Source organism: Brassica napus, chromosome C5, assembly GCF_020379485.1.
Source record: "Brassica napus cultivar Da-Ae chromosome C5, Da-Ae, whole genome shotgun sequence".
In the NCBI taxonomy this organism is placed as follows: domain Eukaryota; kingdom Viridiplantae; phylum Streptophyta; class Magnoliopsida; order Brassicales; family Brassicaceae; genus Brassica; species Brassica napus.
This window is the reverse complement of record NC_063448.1, coordinates 40,226,331-40,245,375: the sequence shown is the minus strand read 5'-3', so window position 1 is coordinate 40,245,375 and position 19,045 is coordinate 40,226,331. Positions and strand designations below refer to the sequence as shown.

Genomic DNA, 19,045 nt, shown 5'->3' with positions numbered 1-19,045 from the left:
CACAAAGAGTGATTGTCCTAATAATCTGAAGAAAGACAAGTCTCTGTTATGCTTTAGTGACACTGAATCAGAAAGTGAGAGTGATGAAGAACATTTGTTAAACAACTTTGTTGCTCTCGCTGGTTAAGATACAATTGTTGATCATCATTCTAGCTCAGACTCAAATTCAAATTCAGATTCAGAAAGAGAAGGGGAAGATGTGACTGCTGATCTCAAGTCTGAATATACAACATTGTTCAAGAAATTTGCAGAGCTCAGTCATGAAAACCTGCAACTCCTCAAAGATACATCCATTTTGAAAGCGCAAGTCAACATTCTGGAGCTAGAAAAACCTTCTACAAAAGCTGAGACAACATCGAAGATAGCAGAGAATGATGGTAAAGACGAGCTTCAGTCTCTCAAGATAGTGATTGCAGAGCAAAACCAAGTTCAACAAGAGTCTGAAATAAAGTTTCATCAAATGAAACAGCTGCTGAATCAAGAAATTGAGAAGAGTCAACTTCTGGAAAGAAAACTTACTGAGAACTACAAGAAGTGAGTGATTTGTAAACGTGATCAACAGGGGTTGGTTCACGCAAAGGGTAGATTAAGAATTGGTCCGTGACAAACCGCGTGTGGCGTTGTGTAATTCGGATTAGACAAGTCTTTGTAATATATTATTTAAGTGATTCTTAATAAAAAGACCGTTGGTATTGAATCCTTTGTGTTCTTATTGGTTTCACCTGCTGTAGACTTTTCAATACGATGCGTTTAAACCAATGGCACAAAATTTATTAAACTAATTAATCAAAGATTATGTGTTGATCTTTTTTGATAATGGGTCTCCATCGTCTAAGAAGGCTGCTCCATCACTAAAATTACGGATTTGCTATTTAAAATAATCTCCGTATAAAAGTTAAACTGTGCTTCCTTAATTAGTTTTTAGCTATTATACGTAAAAGTCAAGAAAGAATATGCACTCACACATCCTCATACAACTTTACATGAGAAAATCGTTAGAAAACAGAAATTTGGGAAAAGAGAACCAAACAACTACTACTTTGTCCTCTTAGAATTAAAACCAAAATCTTTGTCCCTATAGTATAAACAATAATGCTAATTCCGTTTTGTCCTTTCTATTAATTTTGAAATACATATATTAAAAAAGTCATGTAATTTACTCAGGAAATAAGTAAGAAGTAAAAAAAAACAGAGACAGAGTAAAAATTTGATACATGTCGTCGACTCAGGTTTTGCTTTCTCTCTAACGAAGAGGCGGCGATTAGGTTTCGTTATCGACACCATCTTCTCCGGCCGTCTTAGTTCGTCGTAGACCTTGAACTCATCGTCACATCTCTCCTTCGTCCTCCTTCTTTCTTCTCTCCTCTCTAAACACGACAGAGTAGGATTACTTTGCAATCTCCGCCGGCTACAATTGAAGTTGTTCAAGCTCGGGAGAAGCTTCTTGTCGCTGATAAAAGACGATTAGCTTCACGTTGTTCTTCTCTTCCTCTTACTTCATCCCGGTACCAAAATCTTTGAGGTTAGGGTTTTGAAATCCCCTTTATGTTTTCTTGATGTGTTGATCTTAATTTCTTTATTTGCATGCACTAGGAAAAGATTTAAGTTGTTCTACGGACGAAGAGATTGACGTTGTTCGATTTTCATCTCGGTTTCTCTTTCCCTAAAATTGAAGGTAAGGTTTTGAGATCCTCTTTTCGATTTTTTTTTTTTTGATTTAGTTGATGTTCATATCTTACTAAAAGTTTGAATGGAGTAGAAATCAAATTGATTCAAGTTTATTGTTTGAAATTTATTTTTTGTTCGTTATGAACTAGGAAGAGATTGAATTGTTTAAAAACAAATTAATTCATGTTGATGGTTTTCATTGTAGTTTGCGGTTGAGTTGATTGTGAGTTACATGGCAATATAAAGTGTTTACTAGTTTGATTGCGAGTTATAGTTTGATTTCCTTAAGGCATTACTAACGAGTTGAAGTTATTGCTTTTATGTTTTATAGGAATGGCATACGAGTTTCCACAACGCATACTTGAAGAAGGATCTGAGACGCAAATTGATAAAATTAACAACACGTGTAGACGTACAATTCTGGAGGAAGTGAAGGGTGTTCTCAACATTGAGTATGATGAAGTTTTGAAAGATCTTGTCTTCGGTCCGCTTTTGGCAATCATAGAGAACAAGCTCATCTACTCAGGGAAGATCATTCACAGCTTCATATGCAAGCAGCTCAAGGTTTCGAAGCTTCACGAGCTGTGGTTTCTATTTGCAAAGAGGCGTCTTAGGTTTTCTGCGCAAGAATTTCATGTTGTGACAGGATTGAAGTTCAAAGATGAACCTGACATAAACTTCAATGATTGGAAGGATGATAAGGGGTTCTGGAGCAATGTGCTGAGGAAAAATAGAAAGGTCAACTTATTCATGATAAGGACGAAGCTTCTTCACGAATGCAACAAGTGGACGTATGTGGACAGGGTTAGGCTAGTGTATCTGTGTGTCATACATGGATTCCTCATAGCTAAGGATTCAAGAGTGTTCATCCCTCATGAATACATCCGTTTGGTGATGGATTTTGAGAAGATGAGGATGTATCCGTGGGGTCTTCACGCGTATGACGAGCTGCTTGCATCAATACTCAAAGCAAGGAGAGATTTGCATCTGAAGAACAGTTACGTGTTGGATGGATTCTCCTATGCGTTTCAGATATGGGTTATGGAGGCAATCCCTGACATTGGTAGTATGGTGGGTAAAAAGATCAAAAAAACATGACCAAAGTGAGATGTAGGAATTGGAAAGGAAGTGGGAAAGTTTCCTATGCAGATATCAGCAGCCTAGAGTCCCACTTTAATAAGGTAATAAGTTTTTAAAAATTATATTCGATTCAGTTAACAAACAAAAAGTAACTTTATTGTTTGGCTTTGTTTTTGTCAGGGAGAGCTGTTCCCATTTATATCTGCTACTGGGAACAATGATGTGGTTGTTAGCACTGAGTTCTATAGGGAAGATGAGAAGAAAGATGAACGAGTTGGTCGTATTGTTACTCTTCTCAATGCCAAGCAGGATTGGACGGAATTCGTATGGGAAGTCGAGGCTTTGCCTCCAACTTTGGAGCTTTCTGATTCAGAAAAGGATGGAGAGAATGTTGAAGTCGAAGATGTCACAGATACACATATAGAGGAACCGGCTGTTGTTGCAAGAAGGGGCAAGCGTAAGCTAAATGATCCTGGTGCGGAGGCTCGAAAGAAAGAATTGCTTTGTCAACGGACGGCTGAACATAACAGTGGTATCTCCAGTGGAATGAAGACTTTCATTGAAGGTTTGTTCACCTCTGCTTTCAACTCTTTCAAGGAGGTGGTGCAGAATGACATCCAAGAGCGTTTTGAGAACGTCCAGAAAGAGATGGCTGAGCTCAAGCAAGCGGTGTCACAGATTCCGGGTCCTTCTGATACAATGGGAAAAGACAGCGCATCTGAGATTCCTTGTCCTTCAGCAACAATGGGGAAATCATCACAGAGTCCGTGTCCTGCAGCAACAAAGGAAAAAGGCAAATACAAGGTTGAGGAGAGTGTGGTTCCTCCTACGGTTCGTCGTAGCCCTCGGCAAGGAAGAAAGGTAACCATAAAATGAAGCTTTGTAATATGTCGGACTGTCTTTTTGTTGTAATTTTCTCTTGACTCTTTTGTAATGTCATTGTTGTTTGCTTGTAATATCGGCTTGTTGGAAATCAGCTTGTAATGTATTTTGGTGTTTACTATGAAGTGAACTTATGACTATGTTAATGATTGTTTTGGCTAATAATGTTAAGTTTGGTTTTATTAACAGGAGATTGAAACCAAAACTGATGATATGATGGATTTTTTGAAGAATTTGTCACAATCATCTACCCATGGGGAACCTTCATCGAAAAAAAAGAAATGAGCACACAAGAGTATTTACAAGACGCCATGGGGAACCTTTCTCAAGTATCACATGTTAAAGGTTTCGATCCCTCACAAAAAATGAGTGATGAAGAATCACCTAAATGGGTTACTCCATTATCATCCTTGAAGCCTGGAGATTGGAGAACATCCACTCTCAAAGATATGGAATTACCTGAGGACCGGGTGAACGACGACGACTACTCATTAGTGTTTGTCCCTGAGGATTCATGGGCCAAACTGATTCATTGGTGCTCAACTACCAAACAGTAAGTCTATGCCTTCCCTCTATGTTCTAAATTCAACAAATTTTTAATTATATGTTGCATCGCAGGCACCTTAAAATTGGACCTTCTATGTACACAACTGAGTTAGCAGAACGTGTTATGGGACCTGCAGTGTGGCTGCAAAATCAAGTAAGTTATACATTACTTTGCACGCCTACTTACTGTTCTTCTTCTTTAGCAACACGCCAACTCACTCTGTTTGTATTATATTTTTAAGGAAATTGATGCTATGCTCTTCTTATTTCGCGAGAGGACTTCTTTGCGACGATGGAATCCGTCCAAAGTAGCTTTCATGAGCTGCATATTCAGTAATCAAATGAAGAATTCTTACATAGAGTTCAAGAAAGACAGAAAAAAATTCAGGGTAGAAGGACTACTCCACCAATACGGAATTGGTGAACTTCCTTCACACGGACGAACAAGATCAGTGTGGGATCTTGATGTCAATTGTATGTATGTGCCTCTTCTTGTACACGGTAACCACTGGATCTCTATGTGTGTTAACTTTGTTACTCGTTCCATAGAGGTTTTTGACTGTGCGGGACTGAAACACAACAAAGACTTGGAGCCATTTGCCCATCTCATCCCTAGAATTGTTAAAGCCGTGCAGTCTTCAGAGAAGAGGGGATTTACCGTAAAGCCCTATGATGTCACTTACGCTCCAATGCCCTTCTTCCTAAACAAGACTAGCAGCGATTGTGGAGTATATGCGTTGAAGCACATTGAAGCACATCTTCTAGGCATGGACTTAACGTTGGTGAATGACGACAACATTCGTGAAGCTCGCCACAAGATTGCTTATGACCTATGGGAAGCTGCTAATGATCCTGAGCTTATTTCGAGAAGGGGAATGTTTGTTCCTCCGAAGGCTACAACTTCTCCTACGGTTGGGATTGTATAATGCTATTTTCACTGTCTTGTTTAGCAAGCAGGTTGTTATTGACATTTTTAGTTACTCTTATATGACTCGTAACTAGCATTGGTTTGCATCTCTTATGAGGAATTTGAATCTATTATTTAGCATTTGATTTGAGTCTCTTATTTAGCATTGGATTTCATACACGAGAACAAACAAAGGAATACATGATCTGAATCTAAATGGTCTTATTTGACTCTCTTATTAAAGGCTATTGTAGCAAACAAAATTTTTAAAAATAAAAATGGAGATGAGGGGCATCGAACACTTCACTTGGGTTTTTATAAGTTCAACATAAACCACTGGACTACTTGAAACTATTGATATTAACGGCAAGAAATGAATGTAAATGGTCTTATTTGACTCACTTATTAAAGTCTATCGTAGGAACAAAATGGAGATGGAGGGCATCGAACACTTCACCTACGGTAATTGTACCTACAACATAAACCACTTGACTAATTGAAACTATTGACATTAGTGGCTAATTACAAAATTAAATAAAGTGAATCTAAAGTAAGCCATACAACAGATGAACCCCTAACGATACCCTAAATGAATCTAAACAGGGAGCCATACACGATCTACCTAACGATACCCTAACTTGTATGTATTGTGATAGTCATAAGATTTGTATTGACTTTTAAGATTTGGAAGGAATCCCTAAACCCCGATTAACAGTAGTCGTTTGCCCTAAACATAAACTTATATAACACCAATGACCAGAAACCCTACTTATTTCATCGTTTATTTCTCTTCTCCGTCTTTCTCTCCTTCTCAAAAACCGATCATAACTAACAATGTAGGGATTCCTTCCAGATGCTGGTGTGGGAAGGGGATTGTCACTTATGTTTCAAAAACGGAGGAGAACCCATACAGAAGATTCTTCCGATGTGAGATTGGTTTGAAGGTAATTCCCTTAAATTATGACTTTTAATTCTTCTATGTTCCAATTGACCTTTTTGTGTTTCAATTCAGAGAAAGAAAGAGAAACATCTTTTTAAGTGGGTCGACGAGGCTCTGCTTGATGAGATACAAAGGATGCAAGAGCAACAATCGAGAATGGTCGAAGAAATTGAAGATTTGAGAAGTTCCTTGAAAAAGACAGTAGATGAAGCAGTTATCGAGCACAAGAAGTCGGGAGATGTAGGACTAATTGGATCCATTCTCACTATTTTATGTCTCTGTTCTAAATTTGATTGATCTTGTAATTACTTTCTGGATCTATCTACTTTGTCAAAGATCAAATCAATTTGGTATTCAGATGTGTTGTCAATTTATGGATCAAATCTTAACGTTAGACTTAAAACTTGCATAAAATGAAGTAAACACTGGAAACATCCACAAAACATAAAACAGAGTTGGTCCTGAAAAAACAGAGTTTGACATGCAACAAAGATAATTTTAGAAAAAACTCTGAAAAGTAACTTGCATAGACCGAATGGCTTGTATCCTATATTGCTCTATCACAGGTCGAGCGGTTGTGACCTTCAATACCACATCGACTGCATTTACGACGTTTAGAGGTTTGAGTTCCTTGTGACGAGCGGATCTTGTCTTCAACTGTCTCGTACCTACGATTCTTTCTCCGACCTGCAGCTCTTCTAGTTTCTGGAGGAAGGACTTTCGCTTGCTGAACGTGAGATGGGACAATCCATGCATCTTCCGGGACACCAATAGGATTTATGCTTTCCTCATAAATCGATCTCCATGAAGCAGTGGTGTACATGTCGTCAGTGAGAGTGTGTGCTTGTTTGCCTACGCGGAAAGCTGCTTTTATGGCGTGTCTGCATGGGATTTTCATCAGATCGAATTTCCCACATGAACATGTGCGTCTGACCAAGTCGACCATACATTCAAAAGTGTCACCTCGAACCAAAAACCTGTCATCGCTAACTGGGAAAACCTGAAACTTCTTACCCTTCTCAATCCTTCGCTCAATCTTCTTCTCTACAGAAACGGTCAGTGGATGTTTATGCTTAGAACTTAAATTTCTACGTTTGAAAAACCATCGAGTCATCATTTCCCTTATGCTGTCCAACAAAGGTATAATTGGAAACTCTCTTGGCGAACGCAAAGCAGAATTTATTGATTCGGCAGGGTTATTGGTCCTAACATCGTACCTGTAACCCGGAAATTGACAACGAGCCCACTTTCTCACATCAGCTTGTATTAGATAGGTTCCAATTGCAGGACTAATTGAGAAAATAGCAGTGAATTGCTTCTTAAAATCAGCAACTCGGTAAGCTTTAGAAGCCTTTGCAACCAAACCAGCGACTCCTTTACCCTTGAAATATGTAACAACATTGTTCAGCAAGTGGTGAATGCAAATTCCGTGATGAGCATGCGGATACACTTTTGCAATAGCTTTAGCAAGTGAAGTATTCCGGTCAGACACAAAAGCTAAACCCTGATCATCAGCAATGACAACATTAAGTTGTCTCATAAACCATTCCCACGAGCGGTCATTCTCTGAGTCGACAACTCTAAATGCAATAGGATATAGGTTCGAGTTTCCATCCAAAGCAGTAGCAACCAGTAACACTCCTTTGTATTTGCTCTTCAAGAAAGTCCCATCCACAACAATAACTTTCCGAATGGCAGCATAAAAACCGCGAATAGACTGACCATATTAGATGAAGAGGAATCTGAATCTCCCATTGCTATCAGTTTCGTAAAATGTGTGTGATCCTGGATTAGCTTCCTTCATCATGTGCAAGTATTTGAGAACTTTTTCATAACCCTTCTCCGGAATGCCTCTGACAACATTTACTGCATACTCACGTGCCTTCCAAACTAAAGAGTAGGATATCTCAACTCCATGATCATTACGCATAAACTGGATGATATCATTAGGTTTCGGCCCTTCCTTGACAGTTTCGTACTTATGCTTAATGAGAGTACCAACTATTTTTGATGAAGCGGTCCGAACAGAGTGGTTCCTTGATGATGGAGAACATGAATGATCAGGTACATACTTTTTGATGATAAAATATGAAGAATCTGTTAATCCCTCTGCGCAAACACGCCAGCGGCAATCATCATCCGCGCAACGAACGTACGAAACTCTTCTATCTGTTTTGCCAACCTTGTAGTCGAAATTATATTTCATTGCGCATATTTCCATTGTTGCCTGCAGAGCTGCTTTGCTAGTAAAATGTTGACCCTTCTTCAAAACATCAACCAGAGAAAAACGGACATACTTTCCGTTGATCATATCTTTCTCACACTTGTTTTCATCATCACTTTCATCTATCTTTGCATCTTCTTCTTCAAGCTCGGCTTCACCATCAATATCATCTAAAACTTCACCCGACATACCCACTTCCTCTCTGTTAGGCAACTCAGCAGGCTCTTCATTCAAGTTAAATCCGACCTTAGATCGAATACACACACATAACCTTGTTGAAGCTTTGGTCTTCACATATGTAAGAAAATTTTGCGGTTGTCGATCATTTGTGATGAAAACAGGTGGTGAGTCGAGGCCAATCACCAAATCGGAAGGTAAGTAACTCAGCTCGATATTGACAAAGTTTAGATCGGTTCCAAAGTCCTCACAAACCATAACTCTTAGGTTGTCAAAGGTTTTGCTTGTGTCCAAAGTAAGTAATCTACCTCCTGTTTCTTCATCAACAAGAAACTTCCACCCTTTTGTTTTGGACGATCTCCAAAAACCAGAATAGGCATAGATGTGCATATTCTCACGTTAGATTGACAAAAGTTTGGAGAAACTATGACAAAGAGAAGAAGCTCCACGTTTTTTTGGTCCAAATCGTGGTTGGCAACGAAGATAGAAAAATTTAGGGAAGAAGATTTAAAAAAGGAAATAAAAAAGATTTAATAGATTTAGGGAATATTTTCTAACCGTTTTTTCCTAGATTTTCGGATTTTGTTTAAAACCTAGTAGAAAGTACATTCTACGTATGGTAGAATAAAGATAATGTGGTAGATATAGAATACAGACATTGTAGATATATGAGAAGTGAGAAGAATGTATATACTTCAATAGAAGATATAAGAACGTTTATTATTACTTATGATCTACCAGAAAGGCAGAAATAGAAGAAAATATAGATTTTGTATTCTGCCATCTTAGATCTTAATGTTTTCGGTCTAATGCGCATTCTTCGGTATGTAGATCATTGTGTTTCAGTTAGAATGCATATTCTGAATCGCCGTAGATGGTAGATCTTATATACTAACACCTTTAGCCTATTTTTCAATTTACCATTCCAAATATCTTTTTAATCCAAAAATATTTTTCATAGATGCACATGTTTGACTACTTCAGGTTTTATATTTTTCTTAATTTTTTTGCATTGTAAATTAATTGATATGAATTTTTATAACTTTGAAGGATAGTGAAAGTCCAAAAGTGACAAAATTTGATTTTGTACTAAGGGGACAATAGCATAGTTTAGTTGTTCCCTTTTTCCAAATTTCCCTTAGAAAAATGCCAAAAATAAAAATGTACAAACCTAAAATATAAGTCGCTCTTGTAGCAGCCAATTATGATTGCTTATTTACCTGAAATAAATACAACGTGAACATGCATGGCAAGATAGTCCATTTGTTGGTTCAAAGCCAATTTTGGGTTAGCTCAATTTACACAAGTAAAATAAATGAGCTGTTGATTCTATCTTGTGAACGTATGTGATTAGGAGTTTAGTGGATATTAAAAATGTGTTTTAGATATTAATATGTTATATATAATTATATTTAAACACATAATAATGTGAAGACATCCAGTTTTACATCTAAACGCAAACACATAAACAAAACGTTATATGTTTATTATATTTATATCTGATGTATAAAAAAGAAACTAATGTTCTGCTATGATAAGTAAGTTAAAAGATTTCGTTCAAAAAAGTAATTATAATAGTTTGGACATCTAAAGGCCCGCAAAGGGTACAAGTCTTGAATGTAATGCATATTTTCCTGTCCTTTTACACGTAAAACTATTATTCTTATATATTATGTTAATTTTATTTGTCAAGCATTATTTACAAATGGAAATATAAAAAAAAAAAAACACATTGAAAATTTTCTTTGCATTTGCATTTGCATTTCAAGTTTGTGCTTGCGTGTGAAAAGTATTGTTATATTTACAAAAAGTTCCATCTATTTTTTGTTAAAAACAAATAACATTTGCAAATTGTAAACGCGAACATAAATATGTATTAAATATTTTTTTTAATGCTTGCAATTTTTAGAAAATATATCCATTTGACAAACAAAATTAAATGATGCCTTTAAAAAAATGAACAACAAGAATTTTTTCTCTTGACGGGATGTGGTAGCTCACTTGGTAAGGACCTTGTGGGCCAATTGTCATGCTCACGGGTTCGACGCCAAGCGGAGGCGAACTACCCATTCTGTCATCAAATGCGGTACTGGGTGTTGGGCCTTGTCCCCAGCCCAGGTAAAGCCCTCCCGGGTGAAGTGGACCGCTGCCTAACCGGGCCCAGGGGAATGACCCACGTAAGTGGGGAACCCCTGGATTATCAAAAAAAAAAAAAAAAAAAAAAAAAAAAAGAATTTTTTCTTGTGAGAGAAAATAAACAACAAGAATTACGTATAGAACAAGTAAACTTCGTAACATAAACATTTAAACAACTACAAAATCATCAATTTCGTTGTATATATATGATGGCTTTTGCTAACCGTGTGCAGTCGAGCTCAAGTTATGGTGCTAGGGCAACCCCAACAAGGATATTTTACCTGAGTTTCTAAACTATTTGTCAGAATAAAAAAAAAGTATGAAAAAGGTGGAAAGAGGTGAACACGAAGTACCTTGTAGACAACCTCAATAAAAAAATGTAGATATCCTTTGCATATGTGTCATTCTAAGAATGGCTTAAGTTTTTTTGTGGTTTAAACTTTAATTATGAACTAAGTTATATTTCTTAGATACTAATGTTAGTATATTTACCGATGAGAATGCTCTTAGAGCTTCTTCACACATTGTTATTTTTCGTCTATAATATCATTTAGAAGTGAAATTGATTTTTATCATCTCTAGTTTTCTTCTATAATAGAAATTACTAATTTTTTCTTTTATTTATATAAAAATAAATAGCATTCATCTATTTTTATTCTAAAATTACTATTATAAAAGAATACATTGAAACATAATTCATTTCTATTATAGAGTTTCTCTATTTTAAAAATAAAAATAGAAAAATAAAAATAGCAACATATATTAGAGACTGTCTTGCAAACTTTCCGTACCCCTAAAGAAAATTCTATTTAGGTAAGCCCTTTTACAAAAAAATACAAGTTTTTAGGTTCAGTCAAGATTCATTAATTACAAAACGTTGTTCAATACCTCAGAAACTCTTCTCCTTGAGATCCAACTTTTTTTTTTTTGTAACTTAAGTTTCCTTGAGATCCAACTTGCCATAACGTTTCTTATTCAGGAAACAATAATCAACTATCTCGACATTATTTCGTCTTCGTGTATAGACTTATAAACGAGTAATATGTAACAATGATCAACTATTTCAGCATTATTTCAGGTTAAGTTGAATTTACACAAGTAAAATTAATTGAGCTGTTGATTCTATCTTGCGTACGTAAAAACTAATTGTGCTTTGGAGTTTGGTTGATTGAATGGCAAAAAAATTGGAAATAAAAAAGTGTTAAGATGCTACATATTCTTTCTAATTATACTATAAACACACATAATAGTGTGAAAGCAATCTAACTTAACATCTAAACGCAAACACAGTGTCAAAAAACTTTATATGTTAGATTACAAAAAATAACTTTATATGTTTCTTATATTTTTACTTTTTTTTAAATGATAAAAGGTCCGAAACCATGCTAAATTAATCTCTTTAGAAGCGTACATCCCAACAAATAGGAATTGAACATATAACTTTTAAAAATCTTATCAAGAAATCTAAAAGTTTTAACTAATAGACCAGCTTTCTAACTAATATATATTCTGATGCATGTAAGAACTAATGTTTTGTTATTATAAATAAGTTAGATTATTTGTCGTTTATAAGTTCCACATAAATCCAACAATTAATAATAACAATATCATCAAAAATCTAAAAAGTATTTGATAATTGATATATTATTTTTTAATAATAACTTATGAAATTAGATTTATTCATTTCTATATAAATATATATATGTATAACGGAAATGATTTTTTTTTGAATAGTTTATTTTTATTGAACGAACAGCTGTAAAAATAAACATGAAACTATTAAGATAAAATAATATACAATACTAAAAGGGCAATATAAGCCATAAGGAGAGTGTCCACGTCAGCCAATTAAATCGTCCAATGGAAAGCTGTGTTTTTGCCGTGTCACGCGGGGATTGGGCTGTTTTCTTTACTCGATCCGTGAGTTGTAAAATTTGGCCCAAAAGCCCAGTTCAAAAGAAACCCTACAAGGCTTCGATGGTCGGCGGGGTGACGCCTGAGATTCTCTACGCTGAGACTCCACTTACGCTTCATTACAGTTGTTTCGTGTTCATTCCTATTCTCCCCGTTTCAAAGCCACATTCTATGTTACTTTACCATGCTCAAGGCGGTGATTTTAGAATTATAAGTAGGTAGAATGGAAACTTCATATGTTCGTCTTCGTGATCTTAAGGCTGGCCGATGTCTTCGAAATCGTGATCTTAAGGCTGAGATTCTGGGCGGCTCGAAATGTCAAGCGTTCTCCTCTTGATGCTCAGGTGTTTTTGATCTTAAATATCAAAATCATAGTATTTTAACCTTTGGGTATTTCATAATCAAACTTTTTATTCAGTTCTTTGTTTAATGAATTTTTATCCTGTTCTGTTTTTATTTTTTGCATGAAGAATATTCGTCTCAACCATAAGGTAGATAAAAATTCCATATTCTCTTTTCTCTCAAGTCTCAAACGTCATGTTTCAAATTTGTAATACCTTTCGTACGAATTAGTGGTTTGGTTTTCAAGTTTATGCATAAAATTTATGTCCTTCACTGATTTAACTGAGAATTTATATGCTAATTAAATATGTTAATTAGCTTTTGAACTTCATGTTTCAGCTTTATGGTAACACCTTTAATTTGCTTAAACACTTTGTCTCACTGATCAACCCGAGATTTAGCTTTGAGTTGTGTGCATATATTGGTTTGCAGATGTTTTCTTCTAATGATGAAAGTTGACTTTGGAGGCGTTGAACATGTGAATCAGTCTTTCACGTCAATCTAACCGTAGCAATGAATAGACGTGAACCTCAAATGCCCTTGCTCTTTTTATAAAATCAGTTACTTTTCTCATGTCTAAATTTCTATTAAGCTTTGTATTCTTATGGGTTTGGAAGGCTGCAATCACGCATTCGATGAATGATGCAGGTATTCTTATGAATGTGCAGTTCCTTCGACGTGCAAAGATTACGGGGAAGAAAGTCATGGCTGGTCTTATCTTTGCACGCCCTTTGGACGCAACACTCAGGCGGCGGCGTTCAGACCGAGGTTAGGTGTAGAGCTTGGGATTCATTGCTTTTTTTTTTGATCAAAAGGGATTCATTGCTCAAACGCAATTTCTATAGTCTTAAGTTGAGTGTTTTGTGTTTATAACCAGCTCCAGTTATGGGGGTCATTGTGAAAGTGCATTGCTTTAGTGTTGTTTTCTGCTGTCTACATACTTTACTTACATCTTACATAATCTTTGTTTCAAGGACAATGATGCACGTGGTGAAGATCTTGAGTCTGTTGGCGGCAGTCTCTACCTTCAAGATTGCTCTTTTTTTGGCTGCAGTTACTCTGCATGCTCATACATGGTTGGTGAGTAAACAACCCTACTGATTTGTCATTTTTTTGCTACGTATTGTTCTCAACCAGCTAATAATTTTTAGATGTAACCATGTTTTGGTTTGCACCAGATACTGATATGCTTTGTAGTGTCTACTAATGGTTGGAATCAGGATAATGCAGTTTCCTTCCTGTTCTCAAGAAGCTATTGTCTTTCAGCATGTACTTCACCACTCTCTTTCTTTCTTATGTTGATAATGATGATTTTTTTACTAATCTGTTTTAGCTGTATTGCAGGTTATTGCAGAGTATTCAATCTTTCCATGTTTGAATCATCATGTAAATACGCTTTCTTGAATTAAAAAACCAAATTCTTAATCAAAAACATCCTTGAATTATAATTTAAATGCAGTTCATGATTAGTTGTGTTTCTTATTCTAATTCTTAAGTGATTTTTGCAAGAGCGTCAACTATGCTTTCATATTATATGAGCAACATTATCAAAGTATTATATATGTCATTGCTGGCACTTGCATTCTCAGTTTGTTCCCTCTGGTTTTATTTTCTGATTTTTTTTTTCACATAATTTTCAGAGAATCAAATTTGGTTTGGGACCAGACCGGAAGCTAAGATTTCCTTCTCATCAACAAGACACATGTTTTCCGCTCTTAGACAGTACGTATCCACAGGAACCCCCCTTTGGGGACTTCGTCCTCCGCACAACGCCCCTACCTACGACCAACAGCCTCATTCCACTTCTTTTTTCTCATACAAAGATCCTGGGAATCTCAGTATGGCAGTTTTTTTCTTGAGTTGGTATTCGTCTATTCTCACCTCCTATGCAAACCAAGTCCTCTCTGTTGCTTCCTCCACATTTAGCGGTGGGGTGTCTCTATTTGGGAAGTTGCCTCTCTTTCATAATAAATAATTTCACAAATAATAAATGCCAAACAGTTTTAATATTAAAAATAAATGATGGCTTCAAAACTTAAATAATTACTAAAGTATTTTCATTGGTCATCAATATCTACAGATTTCAATATTCAAAATTATTACACATTTATAAAATTATATATTTATATGAAGCAAAGGTTATTTACCTATACTTCAAATAATAATTAAAAAAATCAATCAGATGATCTATAAGAAAATATATAATATACATTAGATAATAGAAGACATTTATATTTTATTAAATGTAGAGTATTTTAAATTTTAAGAAAGATTAAAATATGATTACTAAAATATTAATAGAAACATCTAATATGTTTAAGATAATATATATATGATATAATATAAACATAAAAAACCTGTAAAAAAAACTCTAAGGTTTCAGTTATATCTAATATTAAAATTATATAAATTTTATAGACAAACAAACCGCGCATAGCGCGGTAAAATATCTAGTAAAAATAATTATCACATACTGTAATTATTTAGATAATGGGCTTTGGCCAAAAAAAAACCGTTAATAGATTTTAAATAAAAAAAAAAGCCATGGGGTGAAGTCATGGTTGAGAAAATATTATGAGGTCAGTATACTAATTTTACAATATTTTACCAGATTTTTCTTTCAAAAATTTGTTTTAACAAAAATCTATAGGGGGTCAAGTGACCCCCCTCTCACTCAGCTGTCTCCCCCCCTGGTGTCAAGTTGATCTCAAGTTATAACCCGATAGTCTTACAAACTTTTCGAACCCAAGAAAGTTCTATTTTGGTTCAGTCAAGTTTCATCAAATACCAAACGACCTTCAATACCTCAGAAATTTCTTCTTTTTGAGGTCCACAACTTAAATACTTTCGTCTCTACTTTTCTTATTCAGGAAATAATAATCAACTATTTCAGCATTATATTTCGTTTTCATGTGGACTTATAAACGTGTAATAATCTGACTTGGTCAAGTTCGTTACGAGTTTTTTCTACGGTGCTAAACCCAACATCTCGGACCGGATCAATGAGTTACCCATCTAGCTCCTCTATAAATACGCATTAAACCAATTAATAACACACTTAAACATTCATAAATCTTTCTCGAAATTCAAGTCCATGTCCGAAGCTTCTTTGCTAATACCCAAAACAAACCCTCCAGTTACATCGGAACCAATGGCAAACAAATCCCTGACAGGCCTCGAGAGTCTCATAAAGCTTCTCCCAACAGGAACACTCTTCATCTACCTCTTACTCAACCCTGTCCTCACAAACGACGGTGAATGCTCCACATCTAATAAGGTCATGTCAAGCATTCTCATCGCTCTTTGCAGCTTCTCGTGCGTTTTTTTCATGCTTCACCGATAGTTTCAAAGGCACGGGCGGGTCAAGAAAGTATGGTATAGTCACCAGAAAGGGTCTTTGGACTTACGCAGATCCAGGATCCATGGACTTGTCTAAGTACAAGCTTAGGATTGCTGATTTCGTTCACGCGGGTTTCGTGGTGGCTGTGTTTGGAACACTTGTGTTGCTTGACGCTAATACCGCAAGCTGCTTTTATCCGCGGTTTAGAGAAACGCAAAAGACTTTGGTCATGGTTTTGCCTGTGGCTGTGGGGATTGCCTCGGCCGGTATCTTCGCTATATTTCCTAGTAAACGGAATGGACTCGGGTATGCTCCAAGTGGTGAGAAGGAGGAAGAGGAGACCAAGAAGGATGCAGGCTCTGCATGAGACGTAGTTGATTCTATCGTTTGTTATCTTGGTCAAGATTTATTGAAGATAAAAGAAAACGATTGTATGCTTAAAAGATTTATTTAGTTCTTTTGTAAGTTGTTACCATAAATGTATATTGTATGGAATCTTATAGTATTTCAGAATAAAACGACGTTACCCTATAAACAGGAGCTTGTGTGTCTATCTATATAAGTTCATTAGCCAAACTTTATGAAGATTTAATAGCTTCTAATTCCATGTATCTGTTGGTTTAAGCTTGAACATAGCTTGAAACACAAGCTATCCTAATCCTAACTTGTTATGTTTATCTAAAAGGATTAGGAAATATTGAAAGTGTTATTTCTATTAGGATTATGAGTTATCTAGTCTTATATATATTGAAGGTTATGTTATTGAATCGATCACGGATTGTGTGAAAGATTGAGCTTTAGTTTTTGAGATAATTTTCTAAAGCAATACGAAAGTGTTTGAGAGTTTGAGTTCTTGATTTCTATAATTGGTATCAGAGCTTGAGCTTCAGCAAATAAAAAAAAAGTGAGAGAACGAGATTACGGAGAAGACAAACACCATGACGGATGTGAAGAATGATATCGAAACAAACAGCAAAGAGACTGGACCCAAGTCCATAAAGTTTCCAATGTTGACCTCCTCCAATTATACCGTTTGGGCTATGACGATGCAAATTGCTCTCAAGGTTAATAAGGTATGGAAAACGATTGATCCTGGCAGCAAACATGAAGAGAAGAATGATTTGGCCATAGCCTTGTTGTTCCAATCCATACCCGAGGCATTAACGCTGCATGTAGGAAACCTCGACACAGCAAAAGCTGTTTGGGATGCGATACAAGTCAGACACGTCGGAGCTGAGAGAGTTCGAGAAGCACGGCTACAGACTTTAATGGCTGACTTTGACAAACTCAAGATGAAGGAAGAAGACAGTAATGATACCTTCATCGGCAAGTTAACCAAAATTTCATCGAAATCAGCTTCTCTTGGAGAAATCATTGAAGAACCAAATCTTGTCAAGAAATTCCTAAAAAGCTTACCTAGAAAAAAGTACATTCATATGGTAGCATCTCTTGAACAAGTGTTAGACCTCAATACAACGAGCTTCGAAGATATCATCGGGAGATTAAAGGCGTATGAAGAAAGAATAAGTGAAGAAGAGGAAGAACAAACCGAGGATCCGGGTAAATTATTATATACCGACTCTCGGCAAGAGAGCTATGGAGGATATCGAGGAAGAGGACGTGGTGGCCGAGGAAACTGGAGAGGTGGAAGAAGTCGGGGTCGTGGTGGAGGCTTCTACGCCCAAAGAGAAGCTTATAAACAGGACCAAACCAAAGACAAAAGCCACATAACATGTTTCAGCTGTGATAAGCTAGGTCATTACGCGTCGGAGTGTCCTGATGCAAGACTTAAGCTACAAGAAACTGTTGAAAAGAAAGAAGAAGATACACAAGAAGCAGATGAGCTAATGATGCATGAAGTTGTGTATCTAAACGAAAAGAAAGTACAACCAAGTACTTGGGAAACTGAAGAAGACATGGAGAACCTATGGTATCTTGACAATGGAGCCAGTAACCACATGAGTGGAAATAGGTTGTTCTTCTATAGGTTTGATGAAAGCGTTACAGGAGTGGTTCGGTTCGGAGACGACTCTCGCATCAACATCAAAGGGAAAGGGAAAGGCTCAATTAAATTCATCTTGAAAAGAGGGGAAAAGAAAACACTTAACAATGTCTATTACATACCTGGATTGCGGAGTAATATTGTGAGCTTAGGCCAAGCTACCGAAGCCGGATGCGGGTACGAATGAAGGACGACATCTTAATGTTGTTTGACCGAACCGGAGAACTGATGATCAAAACATCGAGGTCTAGAAATCGCTTGTACAAAGTGAACTTGAAGGCTGATTTTATTCGATGTTTGCAAGCTGCAAAGACCTCTGATTCGTCTAGATGGCATGCCAGGCTAGGACACATTAACGCCGAGACAATGAAAACAATGATAATCAAGGAATTAGTTACCGGCTTACCTGATATAATAGTCGAGAAGGAGACCTGCGTATCTTGCTTGCTAGGGAAACAAACTAGGAGATCATTCCCGCAGACTACTTCATATAGAGCCACACATCTTCTTGAACTCATTCATGGAGATCTCTGTGGCCCTATTACTCCCGCCACGCCGGGAAAAAAGCGTTATGTGTTCGTACTGATCGACGACTTCTCCAGATACATGTGGACCATATTACTCAACACAAAGAGTGAGGCGTTTAGTAAATTTAAGACGTTCAAGAACCTTGTAGAGCAAGAAACGAAGGCAAAAGTGAAGACATTCCGATCCGACAGAGGTGGAGAGTTCTTATCACATGAATTCAAGGCCTATTGCGACACTCACGGAATCAATAGACACACCACAGCCCCGTACTCTCCTCAACAGAATGGAGTTGTGGAGCGTCGAAACCGTACTTTGATGGAGATGACCAGGAGCCTGTTAAAGCACATGGGCATGCCTAA

General features: G+C 36.5%; 3 protein-coding genes and 1 pseudogene across 3 annotated transcripts; 3 read left to right on the top strand and 1 right to left on the bottom strand.

Annotated features, from left to right (window-relative positions):
* Positions 1–2,001: 2,001 nt before the first annotated feature.
* LOC125587255 lies at positions 2,002–3,915 on the top strand. The gene is made up of 3 exons (XM_048757480.1): positions 2,002–2,739; positions 2,929–3,609; positions 3,820–3,915. The coding sequence occupies exons 1-3, from the start codon at positions 2,002–2,004 to the stop codon at positions 3,913–3,915; spliced, it is 1,515 nt and encodes a 504-aa protein (XP_048613437.1).
* Positions 3,916–5,835: 1,920 nt separating this feature from the next.
* Positions 5,836–6,320, top strand: LOC125587254 (uncharacterized protein At4g04775-like). The gene is made up of 2 exons (XM_048757479.1): positions 5,836–6,027; positions 6,096–6,320. The coding sequence occupies exons 1-2, from the start codon at positions 5,836–5,838 to the stop codon at positions 6,318–6,320; spliced, it is 417 nt and encodes a 138-aa protein (XP_048613436.1).
* A 250-nt stretch (positions 6,321–6,570) lies between these two features.
* On the bottom strand, positions 6,571–8,814 carry LOC106393209. The gene is made up of 2 exons (XM_013833939.2): positions 7,849–8,814; positions 6,571–7,740 (listed from the first exon to the last, which is right to left on the bottom strand). Exons 1-2 carry the CDS (start codon positions 8,812–8,814, stop codon positions 6,571–6,573), a joined length of 2,136 nt encoding a protein of 711 aa, XP_013689393.2.
* A 5,374-nt stretch (positions 8,815–14,188) lies between these two features.
* Positions 14,189–16,684, top strand: LOC125587824 (annotated as a pseudogene).
* Positions 16,685–19,045: the final 2,361 nt, after the last annotated feature.

Excerpts from the sequence above, each read along its gene's own strand:
- LOC125587255 (XM_048757480.1), top strand. The coding sequence starts at position 2,002 with ATGGCATACGAGTTTCCACAACGCATACTTGAAGAAGGATCTGAGACG. Across the intron at positions 2,740-2,928 it reads TCCCTGACATTGGTAGTATG|GGAGAGCTGTTCCCATTTAT; the intron begins GTGGGTAAAAAG and ends TGTTTTTGTCAG. Across the intron at positions 3,610-3,819 it reads GCCCTCGGCAAGGAAGAAAG|GAGATTGAAACCAAAACTGA; the intron begins GTAACCATAAAA and ends TTTTATTAACAG.
- LOC125587254 (XM_048757479.1), top strand. The coding sequence starts at position 5,836 with ATGACCAGAAACCCTACTTATTTCATCGTTTATTTCTCTTCTCCGTCT. Across the intron at positions 6,028-6,095 it reads GATGTGAGATTGGTTTGAAG|AGAAAGAAAGAGAAACATCT; the intron begins GTAATTCCCTTA and ends GTTTCAATTCAG.
- LOC106393209 (XM_013833939.2), bottom strand. The coding sequence starts at position 8,814 with ATGCACATCTATGCCTATTCTGGTTTTTGGAGATCGTCCAAAACAAAA. Across the intron at positions 7,741-7,848 it reads CGGAGAAGGGTTATGAAAAA|TCTATTCGCGGTTTTTATGC; the intron begins GTTCTCAAATAC and ends TAATATGGTCAG.